This window comes from Asterias rubens, chromosome 2 (genome assembly GCF_902459465.1).
Source record: "Asterias rubens chromosome 2, eAstRub1.3, whole genome shotgun sequence".
NCBI classification, from domain to species: Eukaryota; Metazoa; Echinodermata; class Asteroidea; order Forcipulatida; family Asteriidae; genus Asterias; species Asterias rubens.
The window spans coordinates 18,499,385-18,523,322 of NC_047063.1; the positions used below are offsets into that span (position 1 = coordinate 18,499,385).

The 23,938-nt window shown below is 39.3% G+C and overlaps 1 protein-coding gene across 5 annotated transcripts in view; it reads right to left on the reverse strand.

Annotated features, from left to right (window-relative positions):
- LOC117303914 (6-phosphofructo-2-kinase/fructose-2,6-bisphosphatase 1-like) overlaps window positions 1-23,938 on the reverse strand; it is a 47,081-nt gene that overhangs the window by 6,416 nt on the left and 16,727 nt on the right. For 4 of the 5 annotated variants that reach the window (XM_033788375.1, XM_033788408.1, XM_033788399.1 and 1 more), the window contains exons 2-15: window positions 21,696-21,821; window positions 21,247-21,346; window positions 16,648-16,711; window positions 15,675-15,749; window positions 14,446-14,502; window positions 13,163-13,284; window positions 12,653-12,714; window positions 10,177-10,250; window positions 9,459-9,677; window positions 8,826-8,930; window positions 8,519-8,560; window positions 7,225-7,312; window positions 6,764-6,826; window positions 6,366-6,430 (exon numbers count right to left, since the gene is read on the reverse strand). In XM_033788375.1, coding sequence (XP_033644266.1) covers window positions 6,366-6,430; window positions 6,764-6,826; window positions 7,225-7,312; window positions 8,519-8,560; window positions 8,826-8,930; window positions 9,459-9,677; window positions 10,177-10,250; window positions 12,653-12,714; window positions 13,163-13,284; window positions 14,446-14,502; window positions 15,675-15,749; window positions 16,648-16,711; window positions 21,247-21,346; window positions 21,696-21,821 — 1,262 coding nt within the window. Of the gene's footprint in view, window positions 1-5,383; window positions 5,399-6,365; window positions 6,431-6,763; window positions 6,827-7,224; window positions 7,313-8,518; window positions 8,561-8,825; window positions 8,931-9,458; window positions 9,678-10,176; window positions 10,251-12,652; window positions 12,715-13,162; window positions 13,285-14,445; window positions 14,503-15,674; window positions 15,750-16,647; window positions 16,712-21,246; window positions 21,347-21,695; window positions 21,822-23,938 lie in introns of all 5 variants that reach the window. The other variant, XM_033788383.1, reaches the window with a different exon arrangement.

Sequence of the window (23,938 nt, forward strand, 5' to 3'; positions counted from 1 at the left end):
AACTGACAAATTTTTGTTCAAAAGCTCGACTGTCATTCACACACATTTTAACCCACATCGAGTCTCGAGTTTTGTCCCGTCATAAAATATCAACTGCCACGATTCAAAACAATTCTACAGAGAAAATAACATTGACAGGTGCGTTGATATTTCAATTGAGTTTTTCTCATTGAACAAAATTAACACCAAGAAATTGAAAGCCGATATTTTTCAAGCCATTTTGAAGAGATTAATGAGTTTGACAGGGAGGCATTGAGTCAACAACGGATTAAATTTTCTAAAGCTCAGTGGAAAAGCCATTCAACATGCAACGAGGCAAAACAGGATGAAAGTGGGCATAACATGCACAGTACAGATGAAGCACCAAATTAATGTAACAGACTATGGACGATGTGACCTCTGACGTCACATGAAAACCATAACATGATTCACGCGCATACCGCCGGGTAAAACCTTTGTGTTTTGGCAGCCAGCTAGAAAGTGTACACAATCTTACTATGACTACGCAACTCAGTGCCCGGCGAAACATGACGTATATAGTGTTTTGTCAACAGAGGGCGGTTTGAATGTAAACATAGGTCACACTGTCTATACTCATACTTTTAAAGGCAGTTGACGCAGATTGGTTTTGGTCAACGTAATGCTTATAAAGAATGCTTTTATCATACAGTCACAAATCATTTCCCGATTGATCCATTGCAACAGTGATACATGCGGCTACTGTCTGCCACTCCATATTAATACCCACTGCATGTTGTATGCACAAATTATCGTGAATTGGGTCAATAGATTATGCAAGTCTCATACATATTTAAATGCTTGGACCTGATACAATGCACAATTTTGTTTCCATGTTGTCGTCATTCATTAAAAAGCAATAGACATGGGGAACTCCCATACTCCCAAACAGTTTTAATATATACAAGACTTGCACAGTCTGTAGACCCACTTACAAATAACAGCACAAGTCTAAACAGCGCCCTCACTGAGGTTAATAAAGACCTATCATTGTCTAAGAGTTGTGCGTGGTGCATACACGCAAGCACATTTCCATTGTGTGACCTAATAGCATTGGCAGCCAATGCAAAACGGTCTTTTCTTTAACCTTGATTCTCTGGGCAAGACCATGCAATACAGACTGTTAAAGTGAAGACTAAAGAACTACATGTATCAAGTCTTAATGAACTGCTCTCCTCCAGAAACTTTGTGATGTAGATTAGACTGTCGGACTTGTTTGAAGCATTAGGTTTCTTGATGAGGACTACACTCCCTTCTCAAGCCACTCTGCTGAGTACACTGGCCTTGCCTTTACAATAAGTTCATTGGTGTTACAGCAACCCTTTCTATATCATATTTCCACAATGCAAAGTTTCAAGTCCTACTTTTAAACAAGTTCCTTGATCAAGACTCTGTCACTTAATACTCTGAGGCACCGACAGCTATTGCCCTTCATGTGCCCCTTCCTTTGGCAAAGGTGCCCTTTGAAAAGTTGCAATACAAAGAGAAAATACGAGTACATTACTTCTTGAAGTACCGTTAACCAATGGAAATTTGCCATGCACCATCAAAAACAAAGCAGACCTGATAGCTTCATTTTTGAAAGGGCACGGGCACCAAGGATTTTCTACTTAGTGAAGGGCACCCTATGAGGACATTGTATATTTCAACTGTAGTATTTCAAAGGCACCAAGGCAATGGCCAGGGGGCGTGGAGGCAATCAACGGTGTTGCCTCCTTGAAGAATCAGGCCCCACAAAGCTCAAGGGCTACTCTGCTGCACCATCATTGTCATCATAAATAATCACCGTAATCATCATTATCAGAGCAATCACCACTGCCTTCACCACAGTCATCCTCACCGTGAATCAGCACCAGATTCATGACCAACCTCATAATCACCGTAATCATCATTATCAGAGCAATCACCACTGCCTTCACCACAGTCATCCTCACCGTGAATCAGCACCAGATTCATGACCCACCTCATAATCACCGTAATCATCATTATCAGAGCAATCACCACTGCCTTCACCACAGTCATCCTCACCGTGAATCAGCACCAGATTCATGACCCACCTCATAATCACCGTAATCATCATTATCAGAGCAATCACCACTGCCTCCACCACAGTCATCCTCACCGTGAATCAGCACCAGATTCATGACCAACCTCACCATCACATTTCCACCAACATCAACCTCATTGTCTGACACCGTTTACTCCACTGCCTGGTATGGGAGCTCTCCAGGAGTGTCTACGATATGTAAGCCCCACCAAGAGGACAATCCAACCATGAAGGACATTATTAAGTGGCCTCTGGAGGCCAAGACCCCGGTGGTATGCTGAAGTGCTTTGTCTTGGACCATGAAATCTCCTTCCGTTTTGAACTGTGATCTCCTCCCCTGCTTGAATGTCATGGCGTAGAATTCACAGATAAGAAAATGTCCAATCAACAAGTGAAGAGGTAGTCTTGGTTCAGGACTCTCCTGGATTTGTAACAAGAAAGCGCGCTATCACCCCCAACGCGCTATCAACCACGAACCGCTATCACAGGAGAGTCTTGGAACATTCGTTAAATCTCCCCCCAAAATCGGGGGGAAACATAATGCGCATGCGTAGGTTTCCCGCAGAGCCCGCCCCTTTTTGGGGGGGAGATTTAACGAATGTGCCAAGACTCTCCTGTGATAGCGGTTCTCGGGTGATAGCGGTTCATGGTTGATAGCGCGTTGGGGGTGATTGCGCGCCCTGTTGTGACAAATCCAGGAGAGTCTTGAACCAAGACTAGTGAAGAGGTCATGATGCTTCTTGTTCTGAACATGTTATATTCATTGTCAACGTTTTGCTATTTGGCTGTAACACCTTTGGCTGTGGCACCTTTTTGGCTGTAACATCTTTTTGCTATAACATCTTCGGCTGTAACACTGCTGTAACACCTTTGGCTGTCACAACACGGTGACTAAAACACTGTATTGACCAATATTTGCCATTTGCGATTTCAGGACATTCCATACAAAGCCTTTACAGTTTATCTCAGGGGTGTGAGATAAGGTTATACTGAACATGTATCTGATGTAATGGCTATGGCTATGGCTAGATTGCTACCGCTAAAAAAAGGGCTATTCTTGACTGTTGTTGTGACAGCCAACAGCCATGCTGTAGCCATAGCTGTATGATTCGGACACAGCTGAAGTCGCAAATGGCAAAGTGAATGTACAAATACGTGGCTGAGATTTAAACTTAAAGCATTTTTAGGCCTCTACTCCCAACTACATGTTAATATTTTTCAGCCTCCACGTGCAGCCTGATTTTTTGTCAGTAGCCAGTCCAAAACATAGGCAGTCAGTTTTGTTTAAAACGGGCAATAAAGACAAAAAAGAGTTAAGATTGCTTGAGACTTTAGGTAGACATTTTTTCTCCCCTACTACTGCAGATTATTAACTCTGTCACTACAACTGTCATAGTTTGAGGCATCTTGTAATTATAATATATAATGAGAAAGTTACCAGGCTTTGAGCAAAACAGCTGCACAATACATTTTGTAGCGAAAGAGTTAATGCCTGCCATTACCTAAGTTAACTGTTAAACACCTACCTGAGCGGAATGTTTTCAACAGAAATGGTAATTTTACTTGTTTATAATGCACTTGTTCACCATTTTAATGTAATTTTGATATGTGTACACTTCTGAACTTTTTGTAATTATCGATTAAAAAATCAGGCCCCTACCTAAAGGTTTTTTGAAAAACTAAAAACACATCTGCCGTTGAGAGCGGGCGTCAAAGGACAATGCCGCTGACGTCATTTGTTGGAATTTGCTTTGTTATACATCCACGCTGCAACAAAGCGGCTTTATCTACTTATGACGTTTTGAGAGTGATTACGTAACGGCGTTTTCGCAAATCTCGCAGAAAAGCTCTGGATAAGGGCATACAAAATGATTGTTTTTTTACACAATTGAAACCTATTTATAATCAGATGACTCGATTTCCTTATTCATCGAAAACATTTTGAGTGGAATTCAGCAAAGTTCACGACTTGACATTTTCGTTCAAGCAGGTCTTTAAGCTGTCCGCTATTATGAACTGTTTTCTTATTTGATTTCATTGTGTACAGTAACTTTTGGAAGCAAATGGCACCTTGTTTTGAGGCAAGTACATAAGTGTTTTTTGGCAGAGTAAACTACTTTTCAATCTTTGGTTTCTAATAAACATAACGTACAACCATTAGACCTTTGGCTCTTTAACCTATATTTATCTTTGCCGGGTTGTGACTGAGCGGTAAGCTGGGGCAGTTCCATAAAATATTGTTAAAAAAAAAAAGACTTGGTCCGGTTCCATTAAATTCAATATAATAAAAAAAGTGTTTTTGTCTGTACTGTTTGAATCAAGGCAAGTTTTAATTTCGCCAGTGTGGGGTAATAAAGTTCTTATCTTATCTTATCTTATCTTATCTTACAAAATGCAAGTAATTCTAGTTCTGAGCCCACACACACACACTCAATTGAGCCAATCTACCCAGTTCTGCAGAGGAGTGGACCCATGGGTCCGGTTTTCGATTTGGAACGAGGTAGAACCGGGTAACTGGAATAACTGCCCAAGCTTACTTAGCAATTGCACCATGCAAGTATATCCTTTTTTTGAAGAAATTACAACAGTCTAACATCTCTACGATATTTCCCTTTTACCAGGGCATACATTATTCACATTGCGCCACCATAGCATTTCCAAGAAATGATTTTAGCTTGTAAAAATCATAGATTGCTGTTGTATTTTTGTTTTTCTTTTGAGGGAGGGAGTAAGTTTTTTTTTTTTATCATCCTAAAATATTTAGTTTGCAAAAAACCTGTTACCAATAAATATATTTGGTGTGACTGATAGTCACATAGTGCATGTACATGAAAAAAACCAAAAACACAAAGACAAAAAAAGATGACAAGATTTATCCCAGAGCTTTAGAAAATTCAGTCTGACTTATGAATCCACATTAATGCCGGCGGGCAACAACGGCCTGGCAGAAACAATGTTTCTCAGTACATTAGAACTTTCCCATGAAATATGTAAAAATAAACATTGCACATGGTCCATGGCAATACAGCAGTATAAGGCTGTATGGCTTCTAACTGGCTACCCCGAACAAAGATATTGACAAAATAGAAAAACAGTCAATAGTTGATAGCTCAGACGGTAGAGCATCGGCACGTCAATTCACAGGTCGCAGGTGCAAAGATCCTACCCAAGCAAATTCTAGTCAAGCTTTTTTCTTGTGACAAACTTTATCATTGAGCGCAAACATTTCTGTGAATGTGGTGAATACTTTCTACATGCAGTGCAAAATCATTCACCGTTCCAGTGTGACAATTTGCTCAATTTTGTAAAAATCTTTACCTGTGCCTTTGATTTCTGTAGATTAGGGGTTAGGCATATGGAGGGGGAAAAAAATGCCGTCTACATTAAACAGGTTAAGATGCATATCTTGTGTGGTTCTTCTTTTTGGTTAAAATTTTTGACTGGACTTCAAAGTTGCATTTTGTTTTATTCAAGAAAAAGTTAATCAGTGTTTGGAATGAACCAGACGAGAAAAACCCAGATTGCATTTTAGAATTGTTTTGTTTGTAAACAGCACCTTGAGTTGATGCAATTCTAAAGACAACAGCCTACACATTTACTTCCCATTCTCTTTCATGTGAATTATGAACTGGGCTTTGCAGGAAAAATGTTTTGAGCGTTTGGAAGTATGCTTTTTCACAGTGGGTAAAAAAAGCCACTACCATCAATTCCTTGCCGCCGTGGCAGGAGATCAGCCCACAAATCCATCAAGGAGGCGGCCTAAAAAAAAAAGAAGAGGAAGCGGCAGGGACAGTAAACATTTTTTTTATTTGGCCTTAAGATTGGCCGTTTAAAAAAGCAAATCATTTGTGTCAGTACAAAAATGTTGTATCTCTTGAAATAGCATTTCATAGCACAGTGTATAACACAAGTTTGACAGTGTAAACATATCGCATCTGGCTTAGAATAACCAAGATGTACACACAAAACCAAAACCTAATTAGCCTTTTTTTGCTATGAAAGTCGCCCTCTTGTAGGTCAAACCGTATGCGCATCTAATCGCATACATCAATGAAGCACGCAGCACTCCCGGTTTGATTTATACGGCTCATGCACGCACCTGCCCACGCACACGCGCACAGACGCCATGTTGCAGGGCAGATATTTGAACGGTGACGTCATGTTCAAGAAATTTGCTCAAGTGAGATACAACATTGATGCACGATCAAGATCTGGGGTTGGTGCACTGACGCGGCACAAATAGTGACTGCAAAATTGCACACAAAATATGCATCATTAGTTTTATAAATTATTGGCCTACCTCTGGTTTTTCCCTATGGGTATCTACAGCCTCGACGTCCAGCGATATCGTCTCTACCTTACACCCTACACACAACATTAGAAAATGATTTATTCTGGATGAGAAAGCCGAATGAATAATATAACAAAAAATAATGAAACAATTTTAAGTTTAAGTAGGATTTGAAACTTTGCATGGTGGAAATACGATATGGAAAGGTTTGCGGTAACACCATGTAATGACTATCTCTAATGAGGGTGGTTCTGAAAAGCTCTCCATTGCTTGTTACCATTTAGTTTCCATGCTTAAAATTATTTTTGAGTAATTACCAAAAGTGTTCATTACCTTTAAGGCTACTCATGGGAAAAGTTTTAAAATGACTTAATATTAAATGGATCGACTAGAGAATTATTCCTTACCATAAGCCACTGGTGTTAATTTGATTACTGTATGCAAAGGACATCTCAGGTACGGTAACTCCTCTGTGAACAAAAAGTAGTGAAAAAATGAAGTTTTTGAAAACAACAGCCATTCAACAAACCAAACAGTTCTTTGTCGATTATTCAAAAAATGTACGTTCTAAATTCATCATAATTGAAGGAACTTTCTGAGCCTAACTTTATTGCTCTGCTTACTGCCGAATTCTGTGCTTACGATCACCATTCTCCGCTTGCATGACAAGCACCAAATATCTGTGCTAGCTGTGTAAGTGTAGAATGCTTAGTAACGTGGAGTACACACACGCAAAAGCCAAAACTCCCCCAAACCTGTGAAATACGCTTGATGTTAAGTGCTGAATTCCCTGATTCTATGCTAACAGTATTCAGCAGAGTCATGAGATTGGGCGCAAATCAGCTGAAAGGTTGCATGCCCTGCCTACCTGAGCTCTTGTCTAGGAAGTAAGCTAGAAGACACCTCATCACTCCTTGATGACAAACTACTAAGATGTTCTTTTGCCTCTCCAATTCCTGTGTTAGAAAAAATCAAACAAGATAAAATATAATATCAGGTCTGGAATTACACGCAACTACAGACAATACTGTATGGTTGCTTTAAAATAAAATCAAAAAAGGGCTAATAGTTAAGGAATACATACTACAATAAAAACATTAGGCTACTAAAATTCTTAAATTACGGCAAGCATCTAGAAAAAAAGGTAAAAGCCAGTTAAACAATATAATCATACTAATTTTGGTTTAACCAATACACCAAAGTGTGTAAGCACTGGGCACTCAGTACTCTCAGAGAGTTCTGTGAAAAAATCACAGGCATATTACTCGGCTGGGATTCGAACCCACGACCCTTGCAATTCTAGAGCAGTGTCATACCAACTAGACCACAGAGATTGACAGTGGCTAGAGGCAGTTCAAATCCTATGTTTGCAGTACCCGCTGCTAAATGAATATTCTTTATACAAATTTAACATCTATTGATATAATAATAATAATAATAACAGCAAAGCACTTGAATGGTGCATCACACAAAGTCTTGATACGTTTTAAAACAATAAATAAATAAGACAAGCATACAGTAAATTTAACAAGCAGTAACTTTCAAGTAGCGACTTAAATACAGTTTGAGTTCTTGCATATTTTATGTGATGTGGTAGTGCATTCCAAAGAGAAGCTGATGAATTTATTCAATGTACATGCAGTAAATATGAATGATAAAATACACTTCAAACCACTGAAATGTACACATGGGAAGGAGCTCAGTTTGAATGGGTTTAAAAAGTGACAAATCATTCGGCAGAGAAGGTTGATTACTTTGGCAATCATAACATCAGAATACCAGAGAGCGATTTAATTTTGTATAATAGTTGCAATAACAATTGATTGAAAAATCAAAATGGTTTTGTATGGCAAGAGAAAATATGCTAGGCATCCAGCCAGCCTGCATGCCGACCTGCCAGCCATCTCATCAGCCAGACAATCAGCCAGCCAGCCAGCCAGCCAGCCTGCTGGGCATGCCAGCTTGCAGTGCCGGCCAGCCAACATACTGACCAGCAAGCTAGCCTGCCTGCTAGCCATGCAGCCTGCCTGCCTGAAATATGATATCAATAGGCTCAATCATCTAAACTGTTCAAGTTATCTTTTCCTCAGTACACATTTACGAGTGTGTACAAATACATTGGCTTGGCTCTTTTCATTCATAAATCCATCGTACACACTTACCATTATAACTGGTTCTAATCTTGTCACCAGGTCTTGGTACGACTAAAAAAAAAATGAAATTTAACAAATATTAATTTGTTAACACATTTATTCATTAAGAGTGATTAACATTCCAAAACATTTAGAGAGAAAATGCTCTATGCAAAAATGTTGCATCATCTCCACTTGTTTTTTGAGGACATCCGGGCTACTGTAAGCGAGATATTTCAGACTTGTGCTGCAATTTCAAACTTTGTGCGTAACGTAATGTAAGTGCTTTTTTTGACCTGATAAAATGTTTTTGCACAAAATAAACCCCCTGCCTTACCTCTCCCATAGGGTATCTGTAGTGGTATTTATCTTGGTCTCTCAACGCAAACTCCTCCGGGTACTTCTCCTGAATCTCCTCATATGTCATTCCATCACACACTCCCTAATAGCGACAACAAGATGAGACCAGGTACCAGACATGAAACTTTGTCATCACAAAATAAGAGGAAGTTACTGAACATAAACGGCTCAATATTTTCTGTTTTCTTATGAATGACACAATGAGCGTGTTCCAATTGTCGGCTGCTAAGAGTAATACTTAGGGTCTCAACTTGATATGTTGTTATAAAAAAGGAAAGCTTTCATCTTTGGACTCAATTGGTCATCGAAGTTGCTAGAGAATAATGAAAGTCAAAACACCCTTGTTGCACAAATTTGCGTGCTATCAGATGCCAGTAAAAGGCTTCAGGACTGTAGTCTTTAAACATTTGAGATAGAAACTACTTCTTTCTCCAAAACTATGCTAGTTCAGAGGGACCTGTTTCTCACAATGTTTTATACTATCGCCACCTCTCATATGCTCGTTACCAAGTTAAGTTTTTATGCTAATTATTATGAGTAATCACCAATAGTGTCCAGTGCCTTTAACCAATCTCATTTAAATAAGCAGAATGAACTTAATTGCACCTACCCCATCTAACTCATCCAGCGCCTTCCACTGCTCAATAGAAGCGTTCACATTGGATGCCGTCTGGTAAGTCCGCTTTAATCTACTCGTCCACACCTTGAGGTCTGATAGGTGTTGCTCCGACATGAACTTAGACAGACTCTTACTGTAATGCCAACCCCTCTCTGACAGATCTGAGTCTCCACCTATTCTTCCTTGAAGGTTTAGCTGGCTCTCACCGTGCTGGGATAAAATTTAATAATAATAATAATAATAAATTGAATTGAATTGAATTGAAATGGTTTATTGATAAGAAGTCATCGCAGCCAGATGCCAAATTAAGACAATATTTTCAGATAAGAACATTTTCAGATAAGAATATTTACAATAAATAAATCAAAAGGGAAAAAATAATCAGAAAAAAATGACAGAATGTAGGAGTTGAGATCCTATCTTATTGTCAGAATTCTCCTTTTTAGTAGAAAAAGCAGTTAAAATCTGCAGCTGATATCCTGATAATTTTCACTTAGCAGAAATTTGCTAAGGAACATTGTCTTTGTTGGAAGAACTACAAAAGTTGGGACCTGCTCTGGAACACAGAAGGACATGGGTTCAATTCTGAGTTGGGCACATTTGCCAAAATGTTCATGTGAACTTTGACTTTGCAAGACCAAATCTGCTAACAACATTTCTTGAATCAACGCTTAATGATGAAACCGGCCAAATTTAACTATACACTTACCCTTGTTAGGTAAATGGTCCTCGGCATGACATGAATATTCATGAGGTAGTATACAACTCTGCTCTGAAGATGACCTGTAAAAGAGAGAACATAACGATCAAATCAACATCCAGTGACATGAATATTCATGAGGTAGTAGAAGAGGGAACACATTAGGACAGAATCAACATCCAGTGACATGAATATTCATGAGGTAGTAGAAGAGGGAACACATTAGGACAGAATCAACATCCAGTGACATGAATATTCATGAGGTAGTTTACAACTCTGCTCTGAAGATGACCTGTAAAAGAGGGAACATTAGCTCAAATCAACATCCAGTTACATAAATATTCATGAGGTGTTACAACACTACTCTGAGGTAGACCTAAAGAAGACTAATGACATGAATATTCATAAGATACATGTTGTATAAACAGGAAATCCGTAAAGGCTTTTAAGCGCCCCCCCCCCCCCACCCCCGCAATATAAATGATTTTTTTTATTATTACTATTATTTAAACAGAACATAGTAGAGCTATTAAAACCTCAAAAAGTTTTAAATAAATTCTGACCCTGGTTACTGTGGCAGAAGAGGTTGACATTACGTCTTAATCACAAAGACACACTTTCTTAATATTATTCAGCAATTAAACAATCACAAACAGTAAATAAGGAATAGGAATAAGAAAAAGGAATAAAAAAATAACAGAAAAAAAAGTCACAATGATAACTTCCAGGTCACTTCTATTTTAGGACAAAATAATCCTTCCCTGTTTTTTGCAATGATCCCACAAAGAAAATAAGCCAGCACTGAAGAATAATAATCAAGGACACAACCATAACTTATGGTACTTCCTTGCTATGCCATAGTGGAGGCTCTCCAAGTTTATGATTTATACATGCATCATCAATCATATCCAACCGGCAGCAGAGACACTTTATAAAAACACTGCCTCTATTAAAGGTAATTAGAATCAAAATCCAAAAATTTGAATTTTTTTTTTATTATCTGAAATTGCTCTCATTGTACATGTACCAGGGCCAATCTGTGTAGAAATATTTCTGTCTGGACTCAGTCAAGTTGAGAGAGAAAAAAAAAGAAAAACAATTTATGATTGTTTTTGTGCACATTTATCCCAAACAAAAGACATATTTTTCTCAAAAACTACTGCACCTCAGCAAGTAATATTAACAGGGAAACTTTCTGTCATCATTATCTTGAAACCGCAAACCCTGTAAGTTTAGTGTCAATCTGTGGACATTGTGTTTTGTGTCGTACAAAAAGTACCCAAACCCTTTAAAGGTTCATTGTGCATGCAGGTTTCCTCCAAGTTAAATTGAAACTTGGCCTTTGAGACTCAATGACCATCACGACTTTACATTAATCAGAACGCTGCAACACGATACACCTCATTGGACATTAGGTCATCATCGTTCATTTTTACAAAGTGCTGCAAAACATTGTAATGAGAGCCGAAGGCGAGGCGTTCGATGCAAAGAGTTCTTGTGGAGTAAAATAAATCCAATCAGTCTCGATTTTACTCGGGTGAATTTATGCAAGGAAACATGCATCAACTCAATGAGTAGGGTTCATCAATGGGTTTTTCCTTTCCACATCAAGTGAATTTATGCAAGGAAACATGCATCAACTCAATGAGTAGGGTTCATCAATGGGTTTTCCTTTCCACATCAAGTGAATTTATGCAAGGAAACATGCATCAACTCAATGAGTAGGGTTCATCAATGGGTTTTCCTTTCCACATCAAGTGAATTTATGCAAGGAAACATGCATCAACTCAATGAGTAGGGTTCATCAATGGGTTTTCCTTTCCACATCAAAGGGGCCTTTATATCCAGGAGTAGGCAAAACCAATAATATGATAAACATATGATAACAGGTCTTGAACTGCGCCCTTGAAGGGGCACAGCAATTTCCTCTAGTAAGGGGCGCTACTTGAAGGGGCACAGCAATTTCCTCTAGTAAGGGGCACTACTTGAAGGGGCACAGCAATTTCCTCTAGTAAGGGGCACTACTTGAAGGGGCACAGCAATTTCCTCTAGTAAGGGGCGCTACTTGAAGGGGCACAGCAATTTCCTCTAGTAAGGGGCACTACTTGAAGGGGCACAGCAATTTCCACTAGTAAGGGGCACTACTTGAAGGGGCACAGCAATTTCCTCAAGTAAGGGGCGCTACTTGAAGGGGCACAGCAATTTCCTCTAGTAAGGGCCACTACTTTGAGGAAAGTGTCAATTTGAAGTGGAACTTTGCAAAAGGCATCACAGCAAAAGCACAGGGTACCACGGTAGTAAGCTTTTTTGATGTAATGGCGGACGTGATAGGAGTGTACTGTTTGGTTTGGGTGTATACACACAAATTTCCCCAAACCTTATAATGTTGCAGCATTGTGTCCGCCATATCTCAAAAAGGCTTATTGCTGTGGGTGCCGTGGGTTATTTTTGAGGCCTGAGATAACAATAATATTGGCATACTGACCTCTGACCTTGTTGACTAAGAAACGTGCCCCGACATTGATGATCTTGATGAAGGAAACATCCCTACAGCGAACAAGAATAAGAACACAATTTCATTACTTCAAATTTTGTAAAAACATTATTAATTCAAAATAAAATACTGGTAAGAACTACAAGCTACTTTAGGTCAAAAATTTAGAGTGCACATTTGATCAAATGAAATCAGTGCAATATAAATGAATAAATATATTTATTTATAAAATCTATTCCTTCTTTTTATCATTTTATTTAAACCTTTTTTTGTTTTACTTCTTCTCTCATTAAACAAAACACAAAATGGGTAGGCCCCAATTTTTTTAATTTTGTTTTTAACCCTGACACTGAAAGTGTGTTAGATATGTAGCACTGCTTTCTTTTAAACGCTCTGTGACAAAATCATAGTCATATTGCTGGGGCGGGATTTGAACCTATGACCTTATCAATTATAGAGCAGATCCTAACAACTAGACCAATATTATTATTGTTTACTTACCTATCTAGCTCCTCATCCAGCGGTTCGTAGAAGATTTTGTAGTGTTCAATTCTCTTCTCAAAGTCTTGCTTAGCCTCTTCCTTATCGTTGTCTTTGTAGTCTGGACTTCCCAACTTGACATCCTGTGAGGAAAGATTACATTAGCAGCTTAGACATGTTAGAGACGCAGCATCATGAAACTGCTGCAACCCTATCATTTCTTCAAGGAATATACCGCTGAAGGTAATTGTCAAAGACCAGTATTCTTACGTGGTGCATCCCAAAGTCATAGATATAGAATTAAAATAAGTAGATCAGCCACGCGTACATACGCGCCATTTCCTGTGTAGAAAAAGTTTTTGTTCGCCATGGACGCGGTAAAAATTTCACGTTCGAAAGGCGACGCGCGAAAATGAACACGGGAGATAGGCCTTTGACGCGCTAAATGTCACGTGCTGACGGCAAGGCACAGAAAATGTACACGGGAGATAGGCAATGGCGGCCCCCATGCCAGAACCCGCGTAGTAACGCGCGGCCGATCTAGTTGTTCTATTCTACATCTATGCCCAAAGTATGCTTAAAAAAACAAACTGTGAAAGTTTGGGCGCAATTGTTCGTCAAGTTTGCAAGAGAATAATGGAAAAAAAACAGCCTTGTTGCATTACTTTGAGTGCTTACCAATAGTGTCTAGTGCCTTTAAAATTACCTGAAATAACTCTTTTGTAAATTAATACAGTAAATTAGTTGATCATTTTGAAAATGTGTATATTCTGTCCACCTGAACCTGCAGCATCCAGATTAATGTGCTGGTACTCTACCAACTGTTCTATTTTTAGCCCCCGTGTTGGCGGTCTCTCTATTTTTGTCAATATCTTTGTTCAGGATGCCACTCAGTTCGCTCGGCCCCAGCGGCCAGTCTATCCAGAACCGCTGGGATGGGCTAATCGCCTGCACAGATTCTTGTTCAGGAAGTACGTCATGCGTACAGTGCATAGAAATATGGTGCAGTGTGAGTGTGATGCATGATGGGACTGCGCATTATTAAACCAGTGACAGTGCATGATACGTTTGCCCATCCCAGCGCCTTTGGTTAAAGCAAGGCGCTGGGGATGAGCGAAGCCACTCAGAAGCCATTCAACCTGTTACTGCTGCTTATCCAGAGATCACACACAAGTTTATTATATAACCTGGGAAGCAGCCAGGGATCACTTCAAGGGCATGCAGCTTTCTATTTTAAGGGAGGGTGACTGGATATTTCAAATAGTTTAAGGTAGAACAAAGAGAATAAATTTTTAACGTCTTACCTCAATGTTTGTCCGTATCACGTCAGGATCGTCACAAATGGACTCAACAAAGAAAACCTGTCAATAATCATTCAAGAAAAGTTTCATTACAAACATTCATTCATGGGTTTATGCAATCTGAACAAATGTACAGTGTATGAATACACAGATCCAACCTCAGTCCCATGGGTAGGTGATGTCACAAGGCCATTTTCCCCCTAGCTAGCACACTGCATGCGCCGATCGTCTATAACTATCTCTCTCTCTCTTTAGTCGACCGAGGTACTACGGTAGGCCATAACACCTGGCATTGGTTATTTGAAATATGCCAGTACATGCCGCATGTGAATTAGGGCTATGGCTGATCCGATCCACTCCACGTGCCCTCAAGTACATGTAGAGTAGAGTAGGGTAGCTCAGGTCATTGTGCTACTTGTCCCCTCTAATTTTTCTTTAATCTTGGGAAATATTTAGGCCCAACTGTTTGCAGTTTAGGTAGACTGTGTAAGAACATGATTCATTGTTTTTGGCATCCCATCAAAATTTGTGGATTTTAACATGCACATACTTATAGTGCCTTATAAGCAACATATTACAAGCACTCAAAAAGTGTTTAACAAGCGTGCGCGCAGAGCAGTCATTGTTTTGAGGCAGTCAGCGGGTTTTTTCTTTTCAGCAGATCCCTAGCACAGGTTAGTGACAAGAATTAGCGAAACAGCACACTGCCCATGGTAGCAAGGCTGGTACAAACAAATTTGACACTAATTCTCGTTTGGTTAGTGGCTTGTCTTTTTACATTTTAGGCCATCTGAAATGTGGCTGCAGCTGTTGCTATGGGCATCCTAAGCTACTAAGTCTCTTCACATGAGATCAAGTCACAGCCGATGTGACTACAGCTGTTGCTATGGGCATCCTAAGCTACAAGGCTTCTTCACATGACCATCAAGGCCACAGCGACTGCGACTACAGCTGTTGCTATGTGCATCCTTTGCTTAAAGGCTTCTTCACATGATGACCATCAAGTCACAGCCATAGAAACAGCTGCAGCCACTAATTTGGCTAGGGGCTAAAGCCCAGTTCATACGTCCTTCGAATGCGAATGTGACGCGCATGTTTCGCCGGAGTTGAGCACAAGAAAATTGAGATGTGAATTATTCTTTCCAAATTTGTGACATCGAAATTCATATTTACATTGGTACATATAAACCGGGCTTCAGTCTGTGTTTGATTTGACTACGGCTCCAACTCACCTTGTAGCATCTCTGTGTACAGAACTCAGTGATGATTCTTCTTCTCTCTCTTGTTGTATTTGTGGCATCAAAAACCTGCAAAATAATGACACTCGGACCTCAGTTAAACCTCAACAGATTGCAATCCAATAGACCGTATTGAATAACCCCTACTTTGCTATGAAAGTCGCCATTTTGTAGGGCAAACCGTATGCGCTTCCAAACGGTTTACATCAAAGAAGCACGCAGCATGCAGCATTCCCGGTTTGATTTATACGGCACATGCACGCACACACGCACGCCCACGCGCACAGACACCATCTTGTAGGTCAGATACTTGAACAGTGACGTCATATTCAAAACGGTCTATATACTCAACCTGTAGGATCAGGCCTGGAATAATACGGAGGCAAGGCAAGGTAAGGCAAGGCCTCCGTTGTCCCTGGTCATGGCCTTGGTGCCCATCTAACTAAAAAGTTCCTATTGACTTTAAGATTTACAATAGAAGGGCCTTTGCTAAATGAAAATGGCCTTGCGCTTTCCAAAATGAAATTCCTGGACTGTATAGCTTACGACTCATTTGAAGCTCCACGGCTCACCCTTAACATTAGTCTGGCAGACATTGTCTAATAACAAACTGCCGTGGGCTAGTGAACACCACTACTCAACTTACATAATGCGGGCTACTAAAAACTGTGCAACCTACATTGTACATGTACTATGTACTTGTTTAAATGCTAATATTTCTTCAAGGTTTAAAATCAGGGCCACTAAAACTTCCACAGGGCAAAAGCAATCCTTGATCAATACCGTTCAGGTTTTTGAAGATATTTCATAACATTGTGTAACCGGTTAACCACAAACCTCACTAGATAACACCAACTTGGTTAATCCGTATTTGTTCTAAGGATTTCACTTGAATTTCAGCATTTGTTTTGACCTTTCCGATGAAGGGAAGGTGAAATAAATTGTAAAGTATGGTCAGAGTACTCACCGCAACTTCACCCTCTGTCTCGAACCACCTCGCCATGTCGTGAAGGGCCTCCATCGCACATTGCCTTGAGAAGAAACAAAGAACAAAAGTACCATCAGTCAATATACAAGGAATTATTGTCCTCGAGGTCAATAATAAATGAAACGATGTCAACAGAAGGATAAGTTATCATAGTTGAGGGCACAGTCTGAAGTCAAAGGCAGTCAGGTTGGTGAAGTGGTATCATTCCTCACCTTCCACCTCTAGGACTCCGCTTCGAATCCTGCTGGAGGCACTTTGTGGATGGGGTTTTCAAGCCCTACACAATGTATCTATCTCTGAGGGTTGCCCCAGAATAATTCTCTGGGGTTTTCATCCCACATCTAAAGCTGAAACTTCCATTCTTGTGTCCTCTCATGGAATGCTTGACTACTACAGTGACTAAGCTAAACTTTCCTGGGAATCCTTGGCAACCACAACCAGAGCATAATCAAAACAACAAATTGAATAGGGCCTACATGTATGTTGGGTCCTTTTATGGATGAAACAGATTGATAAATTATCATACTTAAAGGGAAGGTACACGTTTGGTAATTACTCAAAAAAAATATTAACTTAAAAACTGACTTGGTAACTAGCATTGGAGAGCTGTTGATAGTATAAAACATTGTGGGAAACGACTCCCTCTGAAATAATGTACTTTTTGAGAAAGAGGTAATTTCTCACTAAAATAATAAAAGACTTCTAGCTAGAAGTCTTTTATTCCTATCTGAAAGCACACAAATTTGTACAACAAGGATGTTTTTTCTGTCATAATTTTCTTGCAACTTCGATGACCGATTGAGCCCAAAATTTTCACAAGCTTGTTGTTATATGTTTATGATGGGAAACACCAAGTGAGAACGCTGGTCTTTGACAATGACCAAACGTGAACAGAGCCTTTAAGGGCACATCCTGAAGTAAAGTTAATAAACTTTGAGATGACAATAACATGTTTTATTTTTTGGACAGACCGTTTAGCAAGGAAGTAGGGATACAATGTAATTTTAAGCTTTACAAATTAAATTCATGTCAACCAACTAACAGCCCACTGCTGAAGTTCAGCATAACTTATTGAATTGAAAGCATGCTATTTTCATTTGTTTTGAGCACGGACTGGCATAAAAATAATAACTATAATAATATACTAAATTTTAACAAATGCAAGGTTTATATGGCAATATTAATGGTAATTAATTTTGGTTTTACCCAGTTGCCCCAATACACCGATGTGTGTTAACACAATGTGTTCTCAGTACTTTCCTGAGCTCAGTGAAAGTCATTTTACTCAGGTGTGATTCAAACCCATAGGCCGAACCTTTGCAATTCTAGAGCAGTGTCTTACCAACCAGACCACCGAGATTGACCGGTAGCTATCCCAATGCAAATTTCCAACTATTAAATATTGATGGAATTGCCCAGGTTTGTCTGGCATTGATAAATTTCATGGAGCAATGTGCTAAAGACAGAAATGGGATGCTGGTAGCTTAAGGCCGAGCGATAACGAAAATGATAACGATCACGACGCAAAGAGAACGCATTCTATTGGGTGAATTGCTCCACGCAGAATACGCACACGCTTATTCAACTAATGGAATGCATTCTCGGGCCTTCAAGAATGCATTTTTGTTTTGTGCCTGCCATGAATGAATAGACTAGATGTATTCATACACTAATGACCTCAATGCAAGGTGTACTTGTAGTATTGGCCCCTTGAAGTCACACAAGGTTAACACAAGGCCCATCCTCGTCCCCAGGGTGTGTCAAGCGATTACAAGGTTGACCGCTCTCTCATCCTGGTATTGGATCATTTGCATATCCAAAACTTTGGGATACGTATGCAAAGTAAAATAGTTTGGCTACTTTTTGAAATTCACATCTTCGTCATAATCTCGCAGTATGGTATCAGATTCAATAGCTTGTTTGTACATTGTTGGTTACTGGCGGCTGGCTGTAAACATGTATGTAGAACATATTCTATTATTGTAAAGTCGTTGTCCAATCAGGGTCCAAGTAAGGAGTTTCCATCCCAGGGTTTACTATTGTAAACATGGTTGAAAATAAAGTAAACCATTGAGACGAGGTTGCACAAGACCTGATACATGTACTTCACGGAGGCAACGAAGAAGATGGTACAACTCAATATTATTTTGGGTTCCTTTTTCTATAGATCTTTATACAGAGATCTGAATCAATGTAGGGTAGGGTCTTGAAAGGTCCAGGGGCACAAGACCAATGCTCCGAGACCAAGGCTAAGATAATATCAGAGTCTTCAAAATCCTGTTGGAGAAATACCTGGAAAACAGCCAAGATGTCAAGAAATTAGGTCTCAAGACCGTCTCTCGAGACCTACAACACCGTCAACACAGGGCAGTGAATTACAAGCTGCTCTTTGTTAAATTAAAGAATTCCACCCCATGAAATATTCCACAGTTGGAGTTCTAGAAATGTGCTGACCTACATGCACAATGTACGTTTAGTGCACACATTTGTGTATAGCGTATGTGTACATGTAGTATGCTGGCTTGAGAGATTTACTGCAGTGTGTGTACATGTACGTAGATGATGAGCATTTCATGAACCTTAATGTTCATGTATTAAGGGCAAGGTCGGTAGAGACAAGTCAGAGAAGTGTATGATGGCCCACAGTGTAGGTATGAGAGACTTGGTTGCTTCATGGTTGCTTCTAATAAATAGGCCTACATTATGATGATGGGGGGCATCGTCAACAGACAAATCAAGTCTAGCTCAGATGTTCAACCAAGGCCACGGCCCAATTTAATAGAGCTGCTTAAGCACAAATATAAGCTAAGAAAAACAAAATTAAGCTAAGCAAAACAAAATTAAGCTTAGAACAAGAATACGGTTAGCAGCCACAACATCATGTCACATGTACATTTTATGACTGGTATCCTGCTCATTATTGCTAAGCAGGGATTTTGTAAGCAGTATTTTCTGCATTTAGCAGCTCTATGAATTTGGGCCCTGATTGGCATTTATGCGGCCAGTAAGAAAGAAGCATTGTTAGCAATAGAGAGCTCTGTTGATAGTATAAAATGCAAAAGTACTGTTGTTTTCTCAAATATGAAAAGAATTCTGGACTGAGCCTTTTTAGGCAACTGAAAGCACACAAATTTGTGCAACAAGGGTGTTTTTTCTTTCATTATTCTCTTGCCATTGAGTCCAAAAGAATACCAGTCTTGGACTAAATTTGACCAATATCCCCAAAGATCCAATTATTCAGTCTTATCAGGGAAATATTGGGTGCATTTGGTGTTCACTATGGAGAAGACACATTTTAACTGCATACAGCTGTCATTGGTTCAAAGAGCAAACATAATCATCCCTAAAGATCTGGAATGTTCAAGACCTGGAATGTTCTTCACTTGATCATGATCCATGGCGTGAAAGCAAGCATGGAAACAAGCAGGTTAGGAGCTCGCATGCATTTTATGGAGCTATACATTATGTACGTATACATGTAGGTGACACATTTGATGCCAGTTATACATGTGAGATGTTAAAAAGTGTCACTTACGAGAACATTTCAAAGAAAGGTCCCTTTCTGCGGAAGGACAAATGAAAATGAAAGTCCTTGTCAAAACCAATTCTCAGTTTGCATATTGTATCATATGATACTGACTTCGCCATGTTGGATACATTTTTGGATGATACCAAATTTGACAGAGGTGGGACTTGAACCATTGACTAACTGTGTTATGTACCTCTGAAGTGCTCTGCCTAAAACTAGATAACTACTTAGCAAACAGTTGATGATTTTTGAAGCATGAACTTATACATGTATGTATGTAAAATGTCAATATTTAGGAACACAGATCAGTCTCAGAGCTGCACAAATTTGCATCTTGCAATTAGGGAAATTTTGTGCAACAATCAGGGATTGTACAACCCTATTGACTGTAACATGTACTAAAGTATGACCCGTTATTATGAACATCTCTTCATTCAAAAAAATGTTTTGAATACAGTCTGTCAACGAAACCATCAAATTTTATCAAGAGTAATAAAAGTACTATTCATAAGGCCTTGTCGCATGAGGCCATTTTTACTGGCAACTTGGAGGCAACCAACTGCAATGCTTTCTACCAATGACCACTTTGGTAGCACACAAGTAACTTATCAAACAACGCTTTAGAATCATGAAGAAAAATAAGTGAAGATTCAAATGGGAAAGCTTTCCCTTCTTTGAGATTGCCCTAAAACTGGTTTTTATGTCCATAACGGACCGCGTCTTCACATGATGCTCGTGGGGCAGGGAGCGCCGCTGGCGCCCACGAGCCATCTCTCCCACGAATTCCTCGTATGACATGGCCCTCGAGGCAATTTAAGGCCATTACATGAGGCAATTTACAGGCGACCACTTTGAAGCAATCATCCATAAGAAAACTCATTCACGTATCAGTATTCTCATTATTTTCTTGTGGGATAGTGAGTTACAGTTAAGCAGATTGTCTCTTGCTTGTGTTGCTGAAGTGTTCCTTTTGCTTGCAGTGTCGTTGGTTCCCTCTAAAGTTATCTAAAATATTGCCCTGTCTGACATGGCATTTAGGTTAAACTTACTGTCTAATGACTTGAGCCTCTTTGTTGAGTGGGTTGAAAAACTCATGAGTGCTGGATTTATTCCCCACAGCTTGTCTCCGATAATCACCCACATTGAAAACTGCAAGAAAAACATCAAATTTGTAGACTATAACATGGTAAAAACTTGTATTTGCTAATCAATAAAGGCGTAAGTAACCAAATGATGCGTCACATATAATGTTCATGGTCATAAACTAAATTAGACTAAAATAATTGACAAAACAAAATCTCACCCACGTAAAATTCCATATGGTTGGGACCACAATGGTCCCCAAAGTTAAAATATGTGCGAGACTTGCACAGTCTATGCAACTTGAATGCAACTTTTTATTTCAAATATCAATTAACCACAAGGGAAACCGACTGGCTAAACTTTAAATGATTTCGGGGTGAACGAAGAAAAACTGCCTCGAGTGAGAAATGCTTACCTTTTGTTGTTACTCCAATCCAGTTGAGATATCGTGTAAGTTTCTTGGATATGTAGGTCTTGCCTCGAGCTGGAAGACCCACCATCACAATCACAGCGTGCGGATTGGAGATGTTGGGACATGATGCTGTAAGAAATCAGCACATTCAACAATAGTAAGTTCACAGCTGTTAAAGAGTGTATAAAAATGAAAACCCTTAAAGACACTGGACACTATTGGTAATTGTCAAAGACCAGTCTTCTCACTTGGTGTATCTCAATTAACATATGCCTAAAATGACACACCTGTGAAAATTTGAGCTCAATTGGTTGTCGAAGTTGCGAGATAATCATGAAAGAAAAAACACCCTTGTCATACAAAGTTGTGTGCTTTCAGATGCTTGATTTCGAGACCTCAAAATCAAATTCTGAGGTCTCGAAAATAAAATTCGTGGAAAATTACTTCTTTCTCAAAAACTACAGTACTTCAGAGAGAGCCATTTCTCACAATGTTTTATACTATCAACAGCTCCCCATTACTCTTTACCAAGTAAGGTTTTTTGCTAATAACTATTTTGAGTAATTATCAATAGTGTCCACTGCAAAACAAAACTCTCCTGTTGTGGAAACGGACGCTCCCTGAATGCACAGACTGTTACATTTTTAGAGATTTAGACTGTCTCTCTACATTATTTCAAATACATACACATTTCATGGCTCTGCTTACCTTAAGCACAGAAACGGCGCTTACGGAAGCAGGAAATTCTGTGCTTACGGCAAGCGTATTTCACGGGTTAGCGGCGAATTTTGGCTCCTGCGCATGTGTACTCCACGTTACTAGGAATTCTCGCTTACAAGGCTAGCCCAGAAATTCGGCGCTTGCACGTAAGCGGGGAATCGTGATCGTAAGCACAGAATTCGGCGGTAAGCAGAGCCATGAAATTGGACCCTGGTCATAACAAGGGCCGAGTCTTTTCATCTCTCTCGGTAAGGTATAATATATGGACCTTAGAAACAAGTTTGAATATTTTTTTCAAATAAAAGGGGCTGCATGCACAATGGTGTACAATAGGCTGACTATTTTAAAACAAGTTTACTGATTTGTCCCACGCCATAAAAAAACACAAAAGTTGAAAGAATATCATGCCTGATTGGTTATGTTGGTGTAAGGGTATAGACCAAAAAATACATACATGTTTTGTTCATGTGTACGTGTATGCACTTGCACTGAGAATGCACTGGATACCACTGAATGTTTGCAAGAACAGCCATATTTTAATTAAAATACCTTGTCCAGGACCAACATGTAATTTTGCTTATGGATTAAGTTGCTCCTTCAGGTTTGAAATTACACACTCAGGGGGTGTTAACAGTTCAGTCTGCAAGAAGATTAAATCACATTACAGCCTGACCCCAAATCTTGTAATCAGACATGCATATACTGTAATTACCCCCAAAATAAGGAAACTGCCTTGGACAAAAAATATTTGTACAGCGTTTCTCTGTTTTCAATGGCATTTATACACAAATGGGGAAACCAGCCGAGAAGTTGTATTTAGACTGTTTAATATTCCTGTGACTTACGTGTATCACATACACGTAGCATGTCGTGACATTAATAGGGAATGAGTTTGTCGCAATTTTGCATGGCAATGTAACCTACATTGTGTGTAAACATGTTTAGTAGCCCGACTCGAGGAGTTACATTGGCACAGAGGAAAATGTTATCTTTCCAAGACTGAATTGCTATTCAAGTTAGTTTTGAAGCTGGAGAGGGTGTCTAGAACTAGTCCAAAGTTCAGTAGAAGAGCATTCCAAAGAGATGGTCCAGAAAATGAACCAACAAAATAACATTTTCTCAAAGTACATGCATGTACCTAGTACATGTATGTTTAGAATTGTACGAATGTTGAGGGTCATGGTGTTAAAAAAAGTAGGAACGAAGACATCTTGTAGAGGAATTACGTTGGCACAAAGGAAAATGTTATCTTTCCAAGACTAAAGTGTCCTTTCAAGTTAGTTTTGAAGCTGTCGAAAGTTCATTAGAAGAGCATTCATAAGAGAGGGTCCAGTAAATGAACAAAAATACAATTTTTTTTCAAAGTACTTAGATCTACATGTAGTATGAATGTTGAGGGTCATGGAGCTTACAGGAGCGAAGACATCTTGAAGAAACACTGAATGCTAAAACTGAGTTTCAAATGGTGATTTTTGAGTACAATGTCTGTTATACATTGTAGCAACTGATAGGCTTACATTTTGGGT